The 23591-nt window shown below is 46.1% G+C and overlaps 1 protein-coding gene across 3 annotated transcripts; it reads left to right on the top strand.

Annotated features, from left to right (window-relative positions):
* Positions 1–5276: 5276 nt before the first annotated feature.
* Positions 5277–23591, top strand: Znf333 (zinc finger protein 333). 3 transcript variants are annotated; one of them, XM_076847734.2, is made up of 10 exons: positions 5277–5358; positions 7737–7780; positions 9120–9243; positions 12526–12608; positions 16067–16154; positions 19382–19461; positions 20225–20351; positions 20751–20846; positions 21383–21459; positions 22101–23591. In XM_076847734.2, exons 2-10 carry the CDS (start codon positions 7778–7780, stop codon positions 23130–23132), a joined length of 1710 nt encoding a protein of 569 aa, XP_076703849.1. In that variant the 5' UTR covers positions 5277–5358; positions 7737–7777; the 3' UTR covers positions 23133–23591. The 3 variants fall into 3 exon arrangements, with proteins under 3 accessions (XP_076703849.1, XP_076703827.1, XP_076703839.1); XM_076847712.2 differs by having other exon boundaries at positions 22020–23591; XM_076847724.2 differs by lacking the exon at positions 5277–5358 and adding an exon at positions 5674–5734 and having other exon boundaries at positions 22020–23591.

Here is a 23591-nt window from a genome sequence, read left to right as displayed (position 1 = left end):
ATAAAACCAAAGGGAGATGGATAGAGTGAGGAAAGGGACCAGGGGGAGGGAGGAGGGAAGAGAAAGGGGAAATACTGGGCAATGATATTGATCAAATTATATTGTTATACTGTGTGCATGTATGAATATGTAACAATGAATCCTACCATTTTGTACATACTGTTATGCACCAAGTTAAAATGTGGGGTAAAAAGCAAAAAGAATAAAAAAGTAAAAGCACGTTCACCAACAGCAACTAACAACCCCCACAAACCTCATTCCTCCCGTGTAGTGTTTGGTCTTTACCCCACACTGCCACCTACTGGTGAAACTAAGGAGCGGTACTTGAAGTTGCTTTGAGAGCTGTTAGGACTCGAGACAGGTCTAAACCTTCAGGATACTAAGAGTTGAGGCAAACCCAAAAGAGATGTCAGCTAGTTAGCTTTTTTTTTGTGTGTGTGCCAGGGATTGAAGTCAGGGGCACTCAACTACTGGGCCACATTTCCAGCCCCATTTTGTATTTTTTAAAATTTAGAGACAAGGTCTCACTGAGTTGCATAGTGTCTTGCTGTTGCTGAGGCTTTGAACTCCTGATCCCCTTGCCTCAGCCTCCAGAGCCACTGGGATTATAGGCGTGCATTCCCGCACCTGGCAGCTAGTTACTTCTAATGTCTGTGGAGAGTGGTGACTTGAGCCATGGCTTCTGATTCCCTCCTGGCTGCATCTGCCTGGGAACTGCCTGAACTCAGGTGAAGGTCAGGATGGCCCAGTTGCTATGGTAACACCGATCCAGAGAAGGATGCACATGAAGGCGCGCAGCTGTATCACTGGGAACCTTGAGCTCAGGCACCAAGCCCTGTGGGTAGAGAATCCTGGGCATAACAAGAGGACCTTGACGTCTCACAAGCTTTGCCGCATCCTTCAAATTGCCTGCTTTCCTGAAACTTTCCCACAAATAACCTTCTGGTGACAAAACCTGTATAATAAAAGTGCTGAGCTAGCTCTGGGGTCAGTGACGTATCATCAAGTCTTGGCTGTCCCACCTGGCCCCAGCTTTTCCTCCATATGAGACTGTTTGTCTTTTCTTCATCCCCTATCGCCCCTCCAGATTCAGAATTAATGGCGGGTGCTGATTGTGGCAAATGTCATCTTAAATCTATTATTATATTCTTATTACACTTGAAAATTCCGGCCCAAAGATACTCAAGTTAATAAATTAAATTTAGTGACCAGTGCATGGAAATGGGAGTACTTTCCACATGAAACAGTCTTCACAGGTACCCATGCATTCATGCACCCGACCTCCATCCATCCATCCATCAACGTATTTAAGATAAGCTGCCTCAGTGCTCAGCGATTTCCTGTCAGCTTGATTCATTTTACTCAATATTTACTTTCTCACATTTAAAATGGGGTGGATCTTGCCTCCAGATACTCTTTCTTTTCACTGCCAGTTTATTGAAGTTTAGTTGAAGAAAATAAAACGTGTATATATTTAATGTGTACAATTTGATATTTTGAAATAACCCTGAAAATCAAGCTAATTAACATATTCATCATCTCACATAATTTTTTTTTGTGTGTAATGAAGACACTTAAGTTCTGCCTTCTTAGCGAATTTCAAGCACACAATGCACTGTGGTTAACTGCTGTGTGTGATCACCTCAGAACTCACACATCTCACCCAGCTGAACCTTCATACCCTTGAGCACCAGCTCCCTTTCTCCCCTCCATCTGGCCACTGGCAACAACCCTCTCTACTCTACTATTTATTTATTTATTTTGGTACTGGGGATTGACCCCAGGGACACTCAGCTACTGAGCCACATCCCCAGCCCTTTCTATATCTTATTTAGAGACAGGATCTACTCAGTTGCTTGGGGGCTTGCTAAGTTGCTCTTGAATGCAAGGCAAGCACCCTACCCCTGCGCTACATCCCCAGGCCCATCCAGTTTTAACCTATAACAAATAAGGCCACAGTGAACATCCTCCTGTGCTAACACACTCAGGACAGACAGACACTGTGGAGTTCCAGGGCATGTAAGGTTCCTGTGTCTCCCGTCTCTCTGCCATAGCAGGCCTCCTGCTGCTGCCATGCTCCCGAGGACACACCTGTGGTGAGCAAGGGGCCCCCAGATAGGGGGTCTTGGATCACTGTAGAGAATCGGATGTGACTGCATGCGTGCTTGCAGACGAGATGCTTTGCAGTCCTTGGTGGAGCTTGCCTGCAAACAGGATGTTCTACCAAGTGGGATAGGAGGACTCTGAGAAAAGAACATTACTTGCAAACAAGAATGTTTATCTGTTCTTAAAAAAAAAACGGAACTCAGAATGCTCCAGCCCAAGAGTAGATTAAGACATGATCAGCAAGTTACTTCTGATTAGTAAGTTACTTCTGCACACAATGTTTTGCAAGCTTATAGACCTGAGTCATTGCTGTTGGAATGCTGCCTTCTTTGTTGACAATACTATAAAAAGACTACTGTATTCAATAAAGGAGCTTCTTCTCTTCTTCTTCCTTGATCATGCTGACCTGTGTTTGAGTTATTTGCAACAGATGACTATCTGGAGAGATATAGGGGACAGTACATGTGGCCGTAGCTGTAGCTCACCAATTAGTCTACTGAGGGGCCATGACATTTCTTAGGCAGAAGACATGTGGAGCCACTGTTGGTGTCATTGGTGGGTGTTGGCATTGAGCCCTAGGAACACTGAGTGCTTCATGTACTTTGTGTGTATGTGGGGCACACCAAGAACCTCCTCATCCTCCTCTATTTCACACACACATAATCAACTTACTTTTAATTCACATGTCTTATGAGTCTCATTGATACCATTTGTTTTAATTAGGAAAGAGAGGATTACTAAAGAATGATTGATATAAGGTTACTTTATCAAAAATATAATGATAGCAGCCAATATTTACCGAGCACTGTAAGTGCTTCACACACAGGTGCTATACCACCCAATCCTTAGTGAAATTCCATTATTGTCCCAATTCCACTATATTTTTTAAAGGAAATAAGAAAATTTATTTTGAGCCAAGTATGAGTGACCATGGACCTGACACAGATTCAAGTTACCTTGAATAACAGGTTCCACTGTAGAAAAAAATTAGATGAACTTTTATAGTCCCAGTACAAAATAAAGTAATAATCAATGCATTTACCAATTACATGGGTGGGAGCCTCACCTGGGTGGGCTACAGCAAGGTGAGACTCTCTTGTACAGGTTCTAGGTGTTATGACATTCTCAGCTTTACCACTCACACCATGATCATTCCCGTTTAACAGTTTTAGACTAAACATGGAGAGAAGTTAGGTAGATTGTAAGTTGGTTAATAAGAACCAAACTCCAGGACTCCTAACCATTATACCATCATATCCTTGAAAAATATAAAGCAAAATCTGTCAGAAATACATCTGCATTTTCTTTTAATACTTATTTTAATCAGCTTTCCCACTGCTGTGACTGAAAGACCTGAATAGAACTATTGTAGAGTAGGAAAAGTTTATTTTTGGGGCTCAGAGGTTTCAGAGGTCTTAGTCCATAGGAGCCCAGCCTGGCTCCACTCCTCAGGCCTCCAGGTGAGGCAGAACATCATGGCAGAAAAGTGTGGCAGAGGGAAGCAGCTCACATGATGATCAGAAAGCAGAGAGAGATCTCCATTCACCAAATACAATATACATACTCCAAAGCCACACCCCCAATGCTCCACCTCCTTCAGCCACACCCTACTAGCCTTCAGTTACCACTCAGTTAATCCCTATCAGGAGATTAATTCGTTGATTGGGTTATGGCTGTCACAACCCAATAACTTATCTTCTGAACCTTCTTGCATTGTCTCACACGTGAACTTCTGGAGGACAACTCACATCTAAACCATAATATTCTAAAGTTCTTTTTTAATCATTCTGGAATTTATTTTTTTGAATGATGTGAAATAGGAAACTAATTTGGTTTAATCCTTTAGCCAACTGACCCAATGGCTTCCTTGCTCCAGTGATTTTGATATTTCCTCTAAGATGTGCTGGATACCCACATATGCCCAGTCTGCTTTGGACCTCTGTCTATTCTAACCTCTGTCTATTCTTATGATAAGAACACACTTATGCCCCTAATCTCTTGCCATGGCTCATTATTCAAGTGTCCTCGGATTGGATATTTTCCCCATGCCTGTTTTAAACTATACTACACCTCCAACTCACAAGGGTCCTCATCCTCCCCACTGGGCATTCCCTAAATCTTAATAGTCACTCTTAAGGACCCACTTTCAATCAACTTTTTTATGCCAGATTTCTTCATATTTCTCTTCACTTCTTACCATTTTTTCAAAAAAAGAATCATTCTGCTAATGTAGCATAATGATTTATTTTTATGGAACTGAGCAACCTCATTTCCCTCTCTGTAACTCCCCTCCACTCCTCATTTTGGAGCACGGTTGTACAAAGCAACATCTCACCTTTGTAACCCTGGCACCCAGCATAAAGCAATGAACTGATGCTCTAGAGGTTATTTATTGAAAGAACACACACATAAACTTCATATATAAAAAATATTAGGGAACTGGTTTTCATATATAAAAAATATTAGGGAACTGGTTTTCCGAGGAGGAAAACTTAGGAATGGAGTTAGACACCCTATTGAAACTTTTCCTTCATAGCTACAAAACAAACATATTACCTTTTGTTATATATATATTTACATAACAAATATGTAATTTTTAAAAACAAGAGCCAGATCTCCCATGTATTGTCTTAGATCACATCTTTTACTAGTGAGAAAAGCAAGATGTAGAAGCAATTAAACATATACTCCTGCTTTTAATACAAATTAGAAAATTTTTGTTAGAAACAAAAACTTAGGTACGGGTATGTTTTTGTGGGGCGCCTGATTTAGCCAAAGGAGCAAAGCATTAGGTTAGGAGATAGAAACTTAACTACTAAACATTCCTGACTTGTCAGCGAGCCCCGCCCCTATCCCCGCCCACCAACCAAGCCCCGCCTCTACGCCGCTCCTCAAGAGCAGACCCCGCCCTATCCCGGGCAGCCGGACCTAAGCCCCGCCCAAGCCCCATCCCTCGGATGTAGGCCCGCCCCCAGCCCCACCCTCCCGGCCGTGACGGACCCTACTCTAGAGTTCTAACGTAACTCCCGTGGAAGGGAGTTGGAATTTCTCCTCCTCTGAGGAGACTGAGGAAGGCCTCAGCCTTTCCGCGGCCTCCTAAAGCGCCTCCGATTTCGAGAGCCGAAGTCCTGAGCACTTCCGTTCCCGGCTGCCCCGAGACCGGAAGCGGAACTGCGCGGCGGCGGCGGGCGGCTGCGGCCGTGCGGGACTGCGCGGCGCGCGGCGGTGGGAGTGTCTCCGGCCGGTCTGCAGGTGCGGCCCGGCCCCTCGGGAGGGCGGGGCGGGAGGGGGCTGTTTGACTGACGCTGGGAGGGGCCGGAGGGCCAAGGACAGCCCAGACCTGGCTGGAGGCGCTTTGCTTTGCGAGGGCCCGGGTGAGGCCTGCACTGCTCGGGCCTCGCCGCCCCTCGCCCCGTAGCTCGCCCCGTAGCTCGCCCTGGTCTGCTCACGGTCTGGGCAGACAGGGTTGTCATTCTGTCCAAAAGAAATCCCATAGTGCAGTCCAGGTCTGGCAGCTCAGGAATGTGGTGACATCGGCCCTCTGCCTCTCCTGCCCTCCCTGATTTATAGGAAAAGTGCATTAAGAGGACCCTTCTCTGCCTCCCTTATGCAAGATAACTGTATATTGGTAATTCAGGTTTTATCTTATAAGACATTTAATCTGTCTAGCTTTGCAACTGCAATGTTAGGTCTGGTGTACGTGTGCAAATTGGTTTGAGCGACTTTATTTAAAAATTGAAGAGATGAACTAGATGACAAGGGATTTATTTTGGTGACTGTCAATTTGTGGTCCCTTAGCTTAATATGTGTTAGCTTCACTTCTCTTGTTTCTTCTTTTCTGTTATTTTCAAGTGGGCTACAGTCCTTAGCCCAAACTTGTGAACTACAAATCTTCCAAACATATTGGATTCTGGAAACAAGATAACTTCTGTTAGTACCAGAAACTAAAACTGAGTTGGGATGTCTTTCTTGATAATGGAATTAAAACTAACTTCTACTGAGAAATGAGGAAAAATTAACTCTAGAGGAAAATTAAAGATTAGATTTCAGTTTTATCAATGAAGTATTTGCCAAGGAAATAAATGCCTCTCCTTACCTTTTTAGAAAGGATCATTGTTTCTTAAAGATACTTGAGATTTAGTGTTGTGATTTATTTTGTATTTTAAACAGGCATTTAAAGTCATTCTCCTGTTTGGTTTTTAATATCTTGTTTTATGGGACTGCATATGTGTTTGCGAGCATATGTGGGCATAAGGCTTCTCAGACTTACTGTACTGAATCATTCTTGACTAGTGTTGACTTTTGGAGCACATTTTCATTGGGATTCCCTCAATGAATTGCCCTGTAAAGAGGAAACAATGTTTCGGTAATACATATAGCACTTGTTCCCCTGAAGGTTTTATCCTAGAGAGGCAGTTCCCTGAAGATAATAGTAAATTTTGCACTGTGTTATAAGTCATAGGGAAGCCCCTGAATTCAATTTTTTTTTTTTTCTTTCTTTCTTTCTTTTTTTTTTTTTTTTTTTACCAGGGATTGAACCCGGGCCACTTAACCACTGAGCCACATCACCAGCCCTTTTTGTATTTTATTTAGAGATAGGGTCTTGTTGAATTGCGAAGTGCCTCGCTAATCTCCTGAGGCTGGCTTTGAACTAGCAATCTTCCTGCCTTAGTCTCCTGAGCCACTGGGATTACAAGCCTGCTCCACCTTGCCTGGCTGAATCCAAGTTTTAAGGAGGGGAGTGACATAATTATGTTTGTGATTTAAGCAAAACATTGGCTCCTGGATTGAGTATGGAGTTTGAGATGAACAAGAATAAATACAGTTTATCTAGGAGCCTCAGTAATTTCAGAAGTTACAGGATGATAGAAAGGAGTTGATGACTGTAAAATCAGAAGGGTTGAGATACGTGTAGAAAGTGGGATTGAGAGAATTTGATAGATGATGTGTTTTTTTTTTGTGTGTGTCACATGATCAGCAATCTATGGCCCATACATAGGTCAAATATGGTCCACTGCTGGCTTATACAAATAAAGTTTTATTGGAACCCATTTGTTGATGTGTTTCCATGGCTCTTTTTGTGCTACAAGCATATAGTAAGTAGATATGACAGAGATTATATAGCTCATAATTCCTAAGACAGTTGGTGCGTAGTCCTTTGCAAAAAGTTTGCAAACCCATAAACAGTACTTGGTACACATCATGCTCTGTGCTGGTGGCTGGGTGTGGAGTTTTGAAAAGAGTGGGCACAAGTCTATCTAGGCTTTTTAGGTTTACATCACAGTTGGAGAGAGACAGGCAAAATCACCTAAAGAAATAAATTTGAAACCACAACTTGAAAAGAGCAGTGAAGGAAAAGAAGAGGCTGTTAGAGGTAACTAGAAGCCTGTAGGAGGAAATGTGATTCCTTCATGAGATGAGAGGGCCAGGAGGAATCACCAGGGACTGTTGTCTGGAAGGTGATCTAGGGCCCTACTCTTGCTTATGGCGATAAATTCCCTGTAATGATTCTCAGCTTGGCTGCCTTGCTGGAGGCAAGTGGGATCCCCTGGCTCAAGCCCTGCTTGGTGTTCTGCCTCTGCCACCCTCACACCCCACTTTTTTTCACCTTAGTATCTTTTTTATTGCAGGGAGGACATCTACTGAGATCTTGAACCCCGTTGCTGATGTCATGGTGAGGAGATTGGGGGAATCTGGATGCTTGAGGTGGGGCTGATAACCATGTACTCTGGGCTCTATTTTCTCCCCATCCCAACTGAGGGAGAAAGGGGAGAGGGAGTGTGGAACACCCTCATTCCTGCCCCAGAGGACCTGGGGACATTTTTTTATGCATGACCTCTAGAGGGAACTGTTATGGGAGGAGGGTCCCTCAACACACCCCAAGGCACTGTTTGCAGCATAGGGGCTCCTCTAGGGCCATCTCTGTCATCCTTTGTGAGAATTACTGAGAATACATGTGGCTGTATAAATCTAACTTGAAGTCAGTTAAGATTCAGTAAAAGTAAAGACCCAGTTTCTTAGTCACCGCAATGATATTCCACAAGTGTGCTGCAGCTGCACACGCCATCTTGAACACTGCAGGCAGGCATCCCATGATCACAGAGGGCCCTGATGGACAGCACAGCTCTAGGGAATTTGGAGATCAAGGGGCCATGATGTTTCTCAGATGCAATAGAAGTCTATTTTAACAAGTATAAAGGACTATTAAATTCTTACAGTATACCCCTTGTATCTGTAGACCCCCCTCAGATACAGGGGGTCTACAGGTCTGTATTTGTGGTTTCAGTTTCACTCATCAACAGGAGGAAGGGTGGTTACAGCACATCAAGATATTTGGGGAGGGGGTGGAAATAGTCACATTTACATAACTTTTGAGGTATAGTGTAATGCCATGCTTGTTTTGTTCTTGTTATTGTTGATCTTTCACTGTCCCTAATTTATAAATTAAGCTGTATCAGGGGTATGTAAGCAAAAGAAAGAACATGTTTTATAGAGGTTTGGTGCTGTCTGTGGTGTTAGTTCTCCATTGGGGGTCTTGGGGTGAATCCCCTGTATATTAGAGGAGTACTATACTCTAAGTAATGGGGGGCATCCTAGTACTTCACCCAAATTAAGAGGTCAAACCCAAATTTGTGATTCCATAAATAAGAAGGTTCAGGAAAAGCCCATAAAGCTGAGATGAACAGGTCCTGCCATCGCCAGTCAGCTGGGTTACCGAGAAAGCAGATTTACACTTGAGGGTTTGTGTAAATGTGAAAGGAAAGTAACCATCCCACCCTGGCAGGCCCTCAGTTCTGCCCCAGCAGCATGGAAGCTTTGTAGGTGTGTCACAGAGGGTGTGTCTGTGTGCCCAAACAGTGCCCTCCTCCGCTACCCAGAGTGATGGGAGGCCAGCTTTTCTGCCCCCAGGTGTAGAGAGAGCTCCCTGTTGCATGTCCTTGCATGGGGGTTCACTTCCTCATCCTTCAGTGGTGGATGGTCTTTGCTAAACCAGAACGTGTGTGCTTTTTAAGGAGTCTGTCACCTTTGAGGATGTGGCTGTGGGGCTCTCCCAGGAGTGGGCATTGCTGGACGACGTGCGGAGGGACCTGTGCAGATATGTGTTACTGGACAACTACCAGACCTTGGCCTGCAGAGGTGAGGCTGGCATCGCGCCGTTTCTTGTTGCATGTGTGTGCCATATACTTCCTCAGTGTCTGCCCTATGGGTGAGCATGTGGGTTAGGCTTGTGGGATTTATTGTCCACTGGAGTCCTGAGATCGACAAAGCCCCATTTATTGCATTGACTTCATTCTGTCCTTAGTGAGGATGTCTGTGGGCCTCACTGAACTTGGCCCTGGACAAGGGTTAGGGAGCCTCTGCCTCTTGGGCCAGAGAAGAGGGGATTGTGATTTGGGTTACTATTAGGGCATTTTCTGTGCTGTCACAAAACATGGAAGGCTGGCTACTTTGTAAAGAAGAGGCGTGTATTTATCTTACACTTTTGGAGACTGAAAGTTCAAGATCTGATGGCCCCATTGATTCAGCCTCTGATAGATGGCATCACTGTGGTGGAAGTGCCTGCAGATGCAATCACATGGTGAGACAGGAAGCCAGCGAGATTCAGGGCCAGGCGTGCTCTTTTTATAACCATCCCCTCTTATGGGATGGGAACTAATGGGCATCCTGTGAGAACAACTCACCTTCTCTAAGAGACCCAACGACCTACCTGCCTTTCACTGGGCTCCAATTTGTATGGTTCCCTGTCCTTCCAACAGCGCCACAGTGAAGACTGAGTGCAGCACATGAACCCTGCACGGGCACCCCCAGACCATGTCCAACTTGCTGCAGGGTGCTGAGGAAAGAGCTCTGTTGAGGGCACTAACAGCTGGGCACGGTCACTCTGTTGCCCGTCGTACTTGTCAGTCTCCCCACCTGAAGCCCATGTTGAAGCTGAGCCTGGGTGAATTTATTGCCCTCTGCAAGCTGCCAGCCCTCAGCCATGCACCTCTCTCTAGGCACAGGGACTCCACTGTGTAGGTCCCACCTGGCCTCCTTGGTGGGGACAGGAGCAGAGCCAAGGCAGTAGAATGAGGGGCTTTCCACACCCCAGGTGGGGGTCAGCACCAGGCTTCAGAGCTGACCCACCTGGCTAGGGTGAGTGCCCTGGGAAGTGTCAGTCTGAGGGCAATTTTGAAGGCCCTTTATTCCAAGGAGAATTATGAGAGGTTTTTCAAGTTCATTTAGCTTCTCTTTTGTTTTCACTTTTGAGCCTAATACTTTCCTTAGGTCTCAGAAAAGTATGTCCCAATTTCTCTTTCTTAAAAAATTGAGATATACTTCACATACAATAAAATTTTTTAAAATACATAGTTCATTGACTTTTACTGTATTCATAAACTATCTAATTCTAGAACATTTTCATCACCCTAAAAAGAAACTTTGTCTCCATTAGCAATTACCACCCCCTACCACCGGCCCCTGGCAACCATTATCTACTTTCTATCTCTATGGATGTTCCTATTTTGGACATTTCATATAAATGAAATTATTAATTCTGTATGTAGCATTTGTTATCTGTCTTCTTTCATTTAGCATAGATTTAAAGATTCATCCATAATATAGCAAGAATCAGAACTTTATTCCTTTTTAAGGCAGAATAATATTCCATTGTACAGATATGTTTGTTTTGTTTGTTCATGAATCAGTTGATGGGTACTTCCATTTTTTGGCTTGGCTTAGTCCATTTAATTTTGCTATGACAAAATACTTAATGCTGGGTAATATAAAAAGAAAAGAGGTTTATTTGGCTCACAGTTCCAGTGGCAGGGAAGTACAAAGACCATGGAAGTACAAAGAGCTGTATCCCCAGCACTATGTGTCCTGGTGAGGGCCTCCTTAGCCACATCACAACATGGCAAAGTAGGAAGGGAAACTGCTGTGTGCAGAAGGGACAGGCATATAAGGTGGCCTTGCTTTATAACCATCTGCTCTGGAGAGACCCAGTCTACTCCATAAGACCAGCAATAATACATTCATGAGGGTGGAGCCTCTATGACCTAAATATCTTCCTCTAGACCCCACCTCTTAAGGTTCTGCCCCCTCAGTGTTGCCACACAAGTGACCAAATTGCAAGACCTGAACCCTGGGGACATTCAGAGCACATTCAAACTATGGCATGACTGTTACGCAAAATGCTGTGGTGAGCATTTCTGCCCCAGATGTTAGTTGTTTGGGGTCTGCACTCAGGAGTGGGATTACTGGGTCATCTGGGAGGCCCACTTTGGATATTTGGAGGAGCTGTCCCACTGCTCTGCTTTCCCACTGTGGTCATGGTGGTTCTGATGTCTCCCGTTCTTAGCCACCATTGTCGCTCAGTTCCTCTTTAAACTTAACACTTCCAAGTGTGTCCTTTTTTTTTCAAAACTGGAGATGAACCCAGGACCTTGTGTGTGCCAGGCAAGTGCTCTGCCACTGAGCTCTGCGCCCAGCACTGTGTGTGTTCTTGACTAGTTGCTTCTTACTTGGTTTTCCAATAACACTCTTCTTTGGAAATATGTCTCAATCCTCATAGAATCTTCAACTAGGGAATCACCCTTCACATCCCCCTCAGTCCGTTGACTGCTTAAGTTCCTCACACGGCCCTACTAGTGGATGCCTTTTTCTCTTTCAGTATCCTCCCAAGTTTAGGCTCAACATGAAAATAAAAAACCCTACAAATATATACATATATGTTCTCTCTCTCTCTCTAGCCCTCTTTATCCAAGGATTCTGCATCTGTAAATTTAATGAACCATAAACACAAAATATTTGGAAAAAATTGCATCTGTACTTTGTACACACAGACCTACAGTACATACAGATGTACATGCAGACTTGTTTCTTGTCATTACTCTCTAGAAGAGAACAACTATTTATGTAGCATGAACATTCTATTGGGTGTTATTGTTATTATATTTGGTACCAGGGATTGAGCCCAGGGGCACTCAACCACTGAACCACATCCCTAGGCTTTTTGTATTTTATTTAGAGACAGGGTCTCACTGAATTGCTTACTTAGGGCCTTGCTAAGTTGCTGAGGCTTTGAACTTGTGATTCTTCTGCCTTAGCCTCCTGAACTGCTGGGATTACAGCAGCCCCTTTGTGTGGGGAAGCCCTCAGTTAGTGCACCACCATACCCGGCCCTATTGGGTATTATAAATTTTCTACACAAATAGTTCACCATTTTGTATAAGGGATTTGATTAACTTTAGATCTTGGTATCTAAGGGTAGACCTGGATACCAACCCTGTATAGATATGGGGTGTGTGTGTGTGTGTGTGTGTGTGTGTGTGTGTGTATGTGTGTGTGTGTATGCATAGGTATATATAGGGTTGACTATATTTTTCCATTTATATCACCACTTCTTTCTGAAACTATTTTTTTCCCAATTCATTTTAGACTGGGGGTCTCAATGCAAATCTAAAGAGTCAGCGTCTCTGCAGGGTATTTTGGAAGACATATCACCCAGTGACACACAGATGGTAAGATTCCTGGATTATCTCTAGCTCCCTTTTGCAGCAAAGTTGAGGAATCTATGAACTGGAAAAACAGCACCAGAACCAGGGAGACATTTGAGGCAGGGGAATCTCCTCAAAGGGAAGCAGCATCAGAGGGGAGATATGACTTTTGAATTTGGGCAAATCCCTGCTGTCACTCAATGTTCTTTCTAGAAGTTTCTCTCAAGTACACATTTCCATCAGTGAGTCAGACATCGAGTGTATAAGATGTGATTACTTCTCTCTTTTTAAAAATTTTTTATTCTTTTTGGTAATACATGACAGGAGAATGTGTTTTGATATATTATACATATTATACATGGTATGATCTACTTCTCAACAATGATCAGGAAAATGTGGCCAGGTGTAGAAGCCCCCTAAAAACCATGAGCAGGAGAGAGCCCTTCGGTGGAGCAGATATTTGGTTGAAAAGAACTCAAGCCCTCTAAACCAGGCCTGTCTCGAAAATGCTGAAAATGTGCTCCCTACTGGGAGGATCCCTGGTTCTGTCTGGGGTGCTGGCAAACTCTTTGCTGTCACTCACCTCTTGCTGGGAGCAGCCTCCACCTAGAGAGAAGGGACCAGTGAGTTTAACCAGTGCAGGAGGGGATTCTGAGGGACATGTAACCTGGATTTGATGAGAGACCTGGCGAAGGAGAGGCCACTTTGATTTTAAAGAATGTTGGAAAGTCTTCAGGATCCTTTAGAATCCTTCCCGGAAGGTGCCCTTTGTGTGGGGAAGCCCTCAGAACTGGCCTACACATTACTGCATAGGAAATGCAGAGAGTCCGCTTGTTCCCCACTTGGGCTCTGAGTTCCTTCTTCCTCACATGACAGGCCTCCCCACCCTCAAAGCCTGGGTTCCCAGTCTTGGGAGTTGGCAAGAGTTGGGGTTGGGTTGGGGTAGAGTGGAGTCCAGAGCCTGGCCTCGCACCTCAGTAGTGTGCACTGCCTGTAGGATGGAAGGGGCTTCTGCTGCGTCAGAGCCCCAACCCAAGCTGAGCCTGCTTGTCCCCAGAGACAGTGAGGTACCCAGAATCCCTCAATCTGCACCCCGTCTCTTTGCCATGGGTTAGTGTCTGCATTAGTGTCAGAGACGTCCATCCCCATGGACAGGGTGGGATGGCCTGGGTGTAGAGAACCATGCTCTCTTCCTTTGATGGGGAACCTTCTGGAGCATGGAGAATCCTCCATCCTGGGCAGCCTGGTATGGGCTGCCGAGCAGCTGAAACCCTTGCTCTGCCTGGCTGTGACAGGTCCCGGTAGTCGACACCCTTCCCTCCCTGCACCCTCTGTGTCCCTGGTTTCTACTTATTTTGGTTGAGAACATCTTCCAGTGGCTGCCTGGGACAGGTACATAGTTTTTGAAAACTTGAGACCCCAAAATGCCTTATTTGAGCTGCTGGATTGAAGGGACCTCTCTGGCCGTGTCATTGCAATAAGCCCCATTACAGAGGCTTCTGCATGTCATCAGAGTCCCCATTCATGCTTGTTGCGTGAAGAAATGAGTGGACAGGTGCTGGGGAAAAATGGCCTGCCTCCATCACCACCTTGTCTGTGGTCAGTGAATGGAGCTTGAGAGTGAAGGAGGGAGAGGGAACCCTGACAGCTGGGGGCTCCTCTCTAGGCTCTGTGGATTTTGTCCTTTGAGTACAGAGTTCTAGCATCTTCCATGGATCTTTCTGCTTGGCCCAGCCCCACAAGATCCCCAGTACTGAGGGATGGGAGGGGCTTCTGCTGCATCAGAATCCCAGGAAATAGGCGGTTTCAGGATGCTCTGAGAAGGCAGCGGAGGTCCACCCAGGGACACTGAGCAGTGCATCCTGGAGGTATGCAGCCCATAGGTGGCAGAGTGGCTTTGGAGCTGGGAGTCAAGCCCAGGCCTAACAGCAGGACCGCAGCCTTCTTCACAGCCTGAGGCCACACAACTGCCACTGGCTGATGGTTCTGACCCTTTGACTGGTTCTTCTTGTCTCTTCTGGGTACCACCCAGCCTTCTCCCAGTCATCTGGCAGCTCTGTGGCCATGTCTCCTGGGGAAAAGTGCTTCTGGGCAGGGATAGAATCCTAGGGGAGGGAAGAGCAGCTGGACCCTGGGCCCTGTCTTGTCTGCTCTAGCCTTTCTTCCTGTGGCCTTTCCTTCCACCCATCCCCTACCCCTTCCAAGACCTGGTACCTGTAGGAATGTGTGGGTTCCATGGTCTGAGGTTGGTGAAGAGTGCTTGGCTCAGGTCCCTGCGTTTCCTTACTGAAGCAGAGTGAGCAGAGGAGAGGGACGCGGTAAGCCACATCCTGAGCACTGCCCCGAGCAAAGGTCTTCCTCCCACTTGCCCCTGCCTCACCACTTCTCTTCAGGTCCGTGCTGCAAGGGCCTCCCACCTCCCAGCTGTCACCTCGTCCTGCCTGCTTTACTGACCCAGTATAACCCACCTCCAGTGCTTCACTGCTGTCACCCTGCCTAGGGCCACCATCAGTTCTCCACTGAGGGACCACTCCCAACAGGCTCCTAGACCCTCCCTTGGACACCGAGACCAGAGGGGTCTCTCAGAAATGCAAGTTAAGGCGGGACATCTTTCTTGCTCCCCTTGAGGGAGCAACTGCCAGTAAAGAAGAGTTCAAATCCTTTCTCCCACACGTTCTATTTCGCCATAACCAAATACTAGGCACTGGGTACTTTGTTAAAAAAAAGTTTTTTATAGCTTACACTTGAAGTGGCTGAAAGTCCAAAATTGGGTGGTCCCATCTGTTTGGCCTCTTGGGAGGGCCTTGTGGTAGATGGTGTCAAGGGGGAGATGTGTGCAAGTCGGGGAGATCACATGATGAAACAGACAACCAGAGAGAGATTCAGGGGTCTCTCTTGCTCTTTTATGATGGTCCATTCTCTTGGGAACTAGCTGGGGACCCGTGAGAACTACATTAATCCCTTCCAGAGGCATCACCTCAGCGACCTAATTACCTTGCACTAAGCCCTACCTCTTAGAGGTCCCACTGCCTCCCAACATCACCACACCGAGGACTGAGCGCCCACCCAGGAAGCTTTGGGGGGACAAACTGCATCCAACTACAGCACGTGTCAGATCTTCCTTCCAGGAATAACTGCTAACTGCCCTCAGGTCCCCTGCACCCGCTCTCTGCCCCTCAACCTGCTGGCTGTTCACTGGAGCATTTGCTAGAGCCCCTTCTGTTCTAGTGTTTTCCTCCCTGCAGGAGGCTGCTTCCCTGAGGGGGGCATCTCTCTCCATATCATTTTGGCATGACATGTTATCATAGTGATTAGCTTTGTATTCAGAGTTAGGTGTATCTTGACAAGGTAAAGGGGTGTCTCCCTCTCTTGTCACACATTCCCTGGGGCAGGGCCAACCACACAAGCTCAGTTAGGGTGAATGGGTGTGAGCAGTTCCCCCTGGCTGTGTGACTAATCTCTGACCCTGTCCCTCTGTCCAGGGACTGCAGGTGGCCTTGCAGATTCAGAGGGTGGTGACGGCGGTGCCCACGCTGGGTCTCCCCAACCCTTGGGTGGCGAGGGCTTCTGGTGAGTGAGTGATGTATGGTACATGTGGCTGCAGGGCCTCAGTGTTCTGTTTTGTCCAGGAGCTTGTGACCCATTCCACCTCCATTTCTTTTTCTTTTAGAGAGAGAGAGAGAGAGAGAGAGAGAGAGAGAGAGAGAATGAATTTTAATATTTATTTTTCAGTTTTTGGCGGACACAACATCTTTGTTTGTATGTGGTGCTGAGGATTGAACCCAGACCGCACGCATGCCAGGCGAGTGCGCTACCGCTTGAGCCACATCCCCAGCCCTCCACCTCCATTTCTTGAGTGTAGGTACTGCCATGGTCAGAGGAGAGACCGTGAAGCTGTCTCATTATCTGAGTGTTCCAGGGGGAGTTACTTGCTAAGATTGTGGGCTGGGACCCTTTGTTCTTTTTTTCTGTAATGAGATAGCAGGAGCATATATTAATCATGCTGATTTAGCCATTCCACAATGCATGCTTGTTTAAAAACATCATTACACCATAAACACATATGATTTCTATTTCTCAGTTAAACAACACAACAACAAGAGCAATAACAATAATAACAAAAACAATTTAAAATAAAAGAGAGGGCCAGATCTGGGAAACATAAGATTATTCTCCTTGTAACATAAAAAGTAATATTTCTGTATAAGCAATTTATCAAGAGTAGTTTGAACACCATTAATTCTTGACTATGCAATTTGTGCTAATTTTGAAAATTATGATTGAATTTACTAGAAATAATCTATATTTTAATGATCTGAGCTTTTAAAAAAGAGATTAAAAACCACATCTTCTGAGAAATGAATAAAATATATTAATTCAAGTAGACAAATAACATCTTAGCATTAATAGAAAGGTATTGGTTTCTTTTTGTCTGCCTACTAGTGAGAAAAATGAAGTTTGTTTCTTACCAATATCATCCCATCTTGTGTTTGGACAGGGTGTAATTCTGTGTTGCTCTTCAGTTTATCTGTGGTTAAGTCTTTTGGGCTGGGCTCTACCTCCTCCCCTCCCTCCCCGGCCCTCCCTCCTCCTCTCCCTTCCTTCATGGTTCTCGGATGGACCCGGGATTTCAAAACACTCTACTACTGAAGGACACCCCAGCCCTCCTTGTTAATTCTTTAAAGGGGTATGACTTGGTCCTGTGGTGAGGTGGGAGCCAGGAAATAACTACAAAGAAACATTGACCCTTCACTCCATGGAACTCACAGCCTAGATGGCTGTAGGGTTTTTTTAATGAAGATTAGAACACAATGGAAGCACAATGCAAGGGCTTCATCTTGGGGTGCAGGGAGGAATTCTGGGAAAAGACAGATATTCAAACATAAACCAGGGCTGGAGGTGGTGTGTGCACCTGTGGTTGCAGCTCCTGGGGAAGGGGTTTAGGGGAGGTAGGAGCATTGCTTGAGTCTAGGAGTTCAAGATCTGAGAAACATAGTGAGGCCCCATCCCCCTCCAGAATAATATAAAATAAAAATAATAAATCACATAAATAGAATCTTAGAATAGGGCTTCTCAACCACAGTCCTCCTAAGTTTGATGCTGACTTTCAGTCATACATTCAGGTTACCTCCACATGATCCCATCATCCTGAGTTTTAACCAATTCCAACAAGAACCTAAGTGTGAAATCTCATCCAAGTATCACTCAAAAAAGTCCATATCTCATCAGGTACATGCTCTAAGTCAGCTATGAATGGGACTCAAGGTGTGATCCCTCCATCTGTGACTGTGAAACCAGAAAACAGGTTGTATGCTCCCAAAATATAGAGGTGGGCCAGGAACAAGTGACATTCCTATCTCAAAGGTGGGAAACTGGAGAGAACAAAGAGGTCATAGGTCAAGATCAAATTCAAAGCCCAGCCAGGCAATTCTGGGATTTCCAGGCCTGATGATAGTCGCTCTGGCTTGAGGCCTGTTCTCTGGCCCTCGGTTTGAATGTTTCACTGGAGTTTCCTCAGATAAGTCAGGAGGGTTGAGCTGCTGCTGGGCACACAGCCTGGGTAATAGTGAACCTGGTGATGGGATCAACATCCAGAGGATGGGTGAGGCTGCTCCCTGAGCAAAGCTCTGAGGGAGTTGAGAAGAAGGTCTTTAACCTGTGGAAGCCTCCAGCCTGATACAGGAGACCAAGGAGGAGGCTGGGCTGTGGTCACCAGAGCCCTGGGGGGTGGCAGCAAGACAGGGATTGGGTGAGTCCACGTGTTAACTGGATCCCCACTGTGTGGAGGCCGCCTGTAATTCTTGCTTAGTTAGTCCCTGGTGTGGTAGGAAGAAAACAGGAGGTGAAGAAATGGGTGCAGAATGCGACAGCATATTATGGAGAGTAAAAATTAAAAAGAAGCCAGGGGGAAAAGCGGGGTGTTATGGCTCAATTGTGTCCCCAAAAGAAGATCCATTGAAGTCATAGCCTCCAGCACCTGGGCATGTGACCTTACTTGTAAACAGGACCTCTGCAGATGTATTCAAGAGAAGATGAGGTCATGAGGGTGGGCCCTGATGCAGTGTGACCAGTGACCTTGTAAGGAGAGAGAGATGCCAGGTGAAGGCACAGGAGAAGGCTATGTGAGGATGAGGTGGACACTGGAGGGTGCTTGTGTACGCCAGGGAACACCAAGGTGCACAGCTGCCACCAGAGGAGGAGGAGGCAAGCATTTCAGGGGGTGTGGCCCTGCTGCCTCCTGGATTTGGACTTTAGCTTCCACAACTGTGAGAGAAGACATTTTGGTGTGTTTTTTAGAAAATATTTTTTTAGTTATACTTGGCCACAATATCTTTATTTTGTTTATTTTTATGTGGTGCTAAGGATGGAACCCAGTGTGCCTCACATGTGCAAGGCAAGTGCTTTGCCATCGAGCCATTACCCCAGCCTCATTTTGGTAGCTGTAAGCCACTCAACTTGTGGTATTTTGTTACTGTGATGACACTAATACAGGGATTGGCCATGGCACAGGTTTACACAGTGAGGGGGAAGGTCCCATCAGGAGGGACAGGTGGGGGTGCAGGAGACGAGGGCTGCCTGGAGCTGTCTGCTCATCCTTTGCAGGCCAGAGGGAGGTGCTGGTGTCCATGTGAAGGTGGGTAGAAGGGCGCGCCCTCCTCAGCCAGAGTTACAGGGTGGTGGTGGTTTATCATTCCCCTTCCTGGGCTGTCTGGGGGCAGGAGTAGCCCCTCAGAGCAGAGGATGGCATAGGGACATAGCCAGGCCCTGACCCTCATGCCTCGGCTATTCTACCCCAGCTCTGCCTGCTCAGGATCCTGCCTGGCTCCAGGAAGAGGAAGATGCTATGGCTCCTGGGAGGCTGATCACCTGTTCCCAGGTGAGTAAGAAAGTCTTTCTTCAAACGAACACTGTGGTGCTGGAGAAGGACTTGCCCCCTTCATGGACCTCCTGGGCCTTCTCCACCCCACAGCCACCAGGACCAGGCCTTTGCCCTGGGTAGGGGGCAGCCCAGGAAACAGTTCCACACCCTCATGTAGACCCTCAAGCACCAGGAGGGAAAAGCCAGAGCTGTCCTTCCTTCACGGCCTTTGTGGTCTCAGTGGACATAGGGTTTAGTAATTTATAAGATATTTCTCTCTGGCCTGCAACATGCTCAGGTCTGCTGGGCCCTGGAGCTGGGAGAGGGTAAATCTGCAAGGCTTCTTGGCTGGTCATGGAGAGAGGCATCCTTTCATGAAGTAGAGGTCTTTGGCAAGGGGCATAACCTCATGCTGCTGTTAGTTATGGAGTGGCGAGTAGATACACAAGAGTTTTAAGTCTCTCTGTGTCTTTCTCTCTCTCTCTCTCTGTCCCTCCCTCCCTCTCTCTTACTCTCTTATTTTTGCTTTTGGGGCTGAGGCTGGAACCCAGGGCCTTGTGCATGCTAAATGCATGGTGTGCCCCTAAGCTGCACTCTACCCCCTCAGAGTTCTAATTTTGAGGTCTGAGCTGAGGGGCAGATACTGGAGACCTCAGAGCCCGATCTGAAAACCTATGGTTGATGTCTCCCATTCCCAGGCCTACCAGCCCCACCATCCTGTTGAGACTGGGTGGGAGAGAGGGGTTATTCCTGGCTGAGCTAGAATGGGTGTGTGTTTTAGGAACCAGTGACTTTTGCGGATGTGGCGGTCGTGTTCACAGCAGAAGAGTGGGTTTTCCTGGACTCTGCTCAGAGAAGCTTGTACAGAGATGTGATGCTAGAAAACTATAGGAACCTGGCCTTCTTGGGTAAGTCTGGCTTTGTTGCCTCCTCACGCAGCCACCATGGGTTCTAGAAACTGTGTTTGGGAGATCAGGAGGCAAATAGGCCAGGCCATCCTCATGATGCTTCCAGTGGCCTCCCCATGGAAGTGAATGTCGTTCTCTTCTTGTCTCTCCATGATCAAAAGATTCCAGGATTTTTAAATATCTCTGAGCCAGGCCCTGGGTTGTGTGGACCAGGGAGCTCTGGTGTCCTCTATGTCCCAGTGTGGAGGGTTAAATTTAACTCCTTAGTGGAAGAACTTTGCTGTGTCCCTCAGGATTCAGGCATGAATCTCTAGAACATTAAGGACTTTGGGATGTCAGTCCGGGGGTCACAGCAGGGCATGGTCATCCCTTACAGGGCATCTTCTTTCCCGCAAGCAGGAGATGAACTAGGCAAACCTAGTGTGTTGTCCCCCTGGGAGCAAAGAGAGGAGCTGTGGAGCCGTGAGAGAGGAGTCTTCCCAGAGACCTGTTTAGGTGAGTTCAGGCAGACCTGGTGAGCCCCAGCTCTGGGAGGCAAAAGGGGCGTAAGAGTTGGAAATTGTCAACAGGGGACATTCTCAGTGCCTTGAATGAGAGGGATGTTAGGTTGAGCTCCTTTAGAAAATCAACCTTTCCTCTTTAATACTTTCCTCTGATTTGATAGAAATATTTGTCCCTCCTCCTCTTCATATTTACTATTTTTATGCATGTATTTCATCCGTACCTCCCACTGTACATTCTTGCTAATATTTCTCTTCAATGTCAGTCCCAGTCTTCATGGAATCTTTTCTCAGCAAATTGTCTATGATTCTTATCCCTTGTTCTGTGATTACATAACTCTGCACATATCAAATGACTTCAGTAATTTTTCGTGGCTCTCTGATACATTCTTCCTCTTTGCAATAGTCTTCCTATGTGTGGGATCAGTATGGAAAAAAAACATAACTAGCCTTATTATGCTTTTTGGTTATCTTGATCCCAGAGTTTCTTTCTCTGTGCCTTTAATTTTTTTATTACCTAATTCATTTCAGAACCTCAACTTCAACCCCAAGAATCAATTCCTAGCCAAGATATTTTTGTGGGGATTCCATCTGTTGGCACAAAACAGGTAAGATTCACAAGGGGTTACTCTTAGACCTCTATAGAAGGACAAGCCTGTGGTTGTTGCTATAGGGTAGAAAAGCAGTGGAAGAGCCCAGAGAGATTGGTGGCAAAGGGTACTTTCCCAGGATGTGGTAGTTTTTTTTTTTTTTTTGAGACAGTGAATGTCATGAATTGGGGTAAAACTCTAAATGTACAGTAAAACTTGTGTCTTGGGGCTGGGGTTAGTTCAATGGTAGAACATGGGCTTAGCATTTGAGAGGCCCTGGTTTCCATCTCCAGTACTGTAAAAAACGCATCTATCTTTCCATCAGTAATCATTTTCACAGATTGAATGCAGGTATTGAGTGTTTAAAACTTAATTTTGCTTAAATAATTCAGAAAACCTTTGATCTAAGAAGCCCCAGGAAAGTAATGAAAAGAGCTCTGGTGGAGAGTGTCCACCCTGTGCCTCTTGAGGGAACTCTGAGTAGATGTAGGACTGACTTTCTCCTGAATTCAGCTTCCATGGGAACACGATCTCTGAGTGTGATAAAGCTTTGTCTTCACATTTTCCTTAACCGACAGGAGCAACCACAGCCTGGAGAAGATCTCTATGATTATAATGAGCCAGGGAAACCCTTTAATACTATTGAACCAATATTTCAGGCAATTTCTGCTGGAGAGGACCCCCATGAATGTCAAGAGAGCAGGAAGTCCTTCTTCCAGAACACTCACCTAATCACACCTGAAAAACTCCGCAGCATGGATAAGACTTATGCATGTGACCAGTGTGAAAAGTCCTTCCGCTACAGCTCTGACCTTCTCAGGCACGAGAAGACTCATACTGCAGAGAAATTCTTCCAGTGCCAAGAATGTGGACAGGCCTTCAAGTATTCCTCGAATCTGCGGAGACACCTGAGAACTCACACTGGAGAGAAGCCCTTTGAATGCAGTCAGTGTGGGAAAACCTTCACCAGGAACTTCAACCTGATTCTGCACCAGAGAAACCACACAGGAGAGAAGCCCTATGCATGCAAGGACTGTGGGAAAGCCTTCAACCAGCCCTCATCTCTCCGGAGCCACATGAGAACTCACACTGGAGAGAAGCCCTTCGCGTGCAGCCAGTGTGGGAAAGCCTTCAGGGAACATTCGTCACTGAAGACGCATCTGCGGACCCACACCAGAGAGAAACCCTATGAGTGCACCCAGTGTGGGAAGCCCTTCAGGACCAGCACACACCTGAACGTGCACAAGAGAATCCACACGGGGGAGAAGCTGTATGAGTGTGCGACCTGCGGTCAGGTCTTGAGTCGTTTGTCTACCCTTAAGAGTCACATGCGGACTCACACTGGAGAGAAGCCCTACCAGTGCCAGGAGTGTGGACGAGCCTTTAGTGAGCCCTCATCCCTCAGGAAACATACGAGGACTCACAGTGGCAAGAAGCCCTATGCGTGCCAGGAGTGTGGGCGAGCCTTTGGCCAGTCTTCACACCTCATTGTGCACGTGAGAACCCACACCTTGGGGAGACCCTACCAATGCAATCAGTGTGAGAAAGCCTTCAGGCACAGCTCCTCACTTGCTGTGCACAAAAGGACCCACACTGGCAGAGAGAACATCAGGAAAGGTGGCTTGCCTTTGTCAGCGTCTCACTCCTACAGTGGCCCCTCTTCAGTTAACTGTGGGTTTGTAGAAGTGTAAACATTTGGGCTGCTGTTGTTCTTAGAATATTTGTTAGCATATGTCTCATGTTTTCATGTCCAGCAGGTGAAACCAGCCCTGGCCTGTTTATTTCTTCTTACATGAAAAGAATGCTTTCTTACTAACACAAGAAATTGTTTTTGAGGAAAGAATAGGAGTGAATGGGGGTGTGTATGTTTATTTCACCACAAATCCCTAACTGACGCATTCATCATGTCCGTTTATATAAACACTTCATGGTGGTTGAAACTAATGTATTAAGTTCTACATTAGCCCACTGGATCAAGCATATTATTTGTGTAATCACACACTTATAAATATTGATTTCTGATCGGTCATTTACTGAGAGAGGTATGTTATACTCCCCACCATGGTGATGGAGAACTGAATAGTTACATCAGTTTTTAAGTGTATGTGTATATTTTGAAGCAATGGAATTAAAGAAAGCTTTTCACATTT

This window comes from Callospermophilus lateralis, chromosome 1 (assembly GCF_048772815.1).
Source record: "Callospermophilus lateralis isolate mCalLat2 chromosome 1, mCalLat2.hap1, whole genome shotgun sequence".
Lineage (NCBI taxonomy): Eukaryota > Metazoa > Chordata > Mammalia > Rodentia > Sciuridae > Callospermophilus > Callospermophilus lateralis.
Note: the sequence above shows the minus strand (reverse complement) of the source record. Positions and strands in the feature narration are given on the sequence as shown.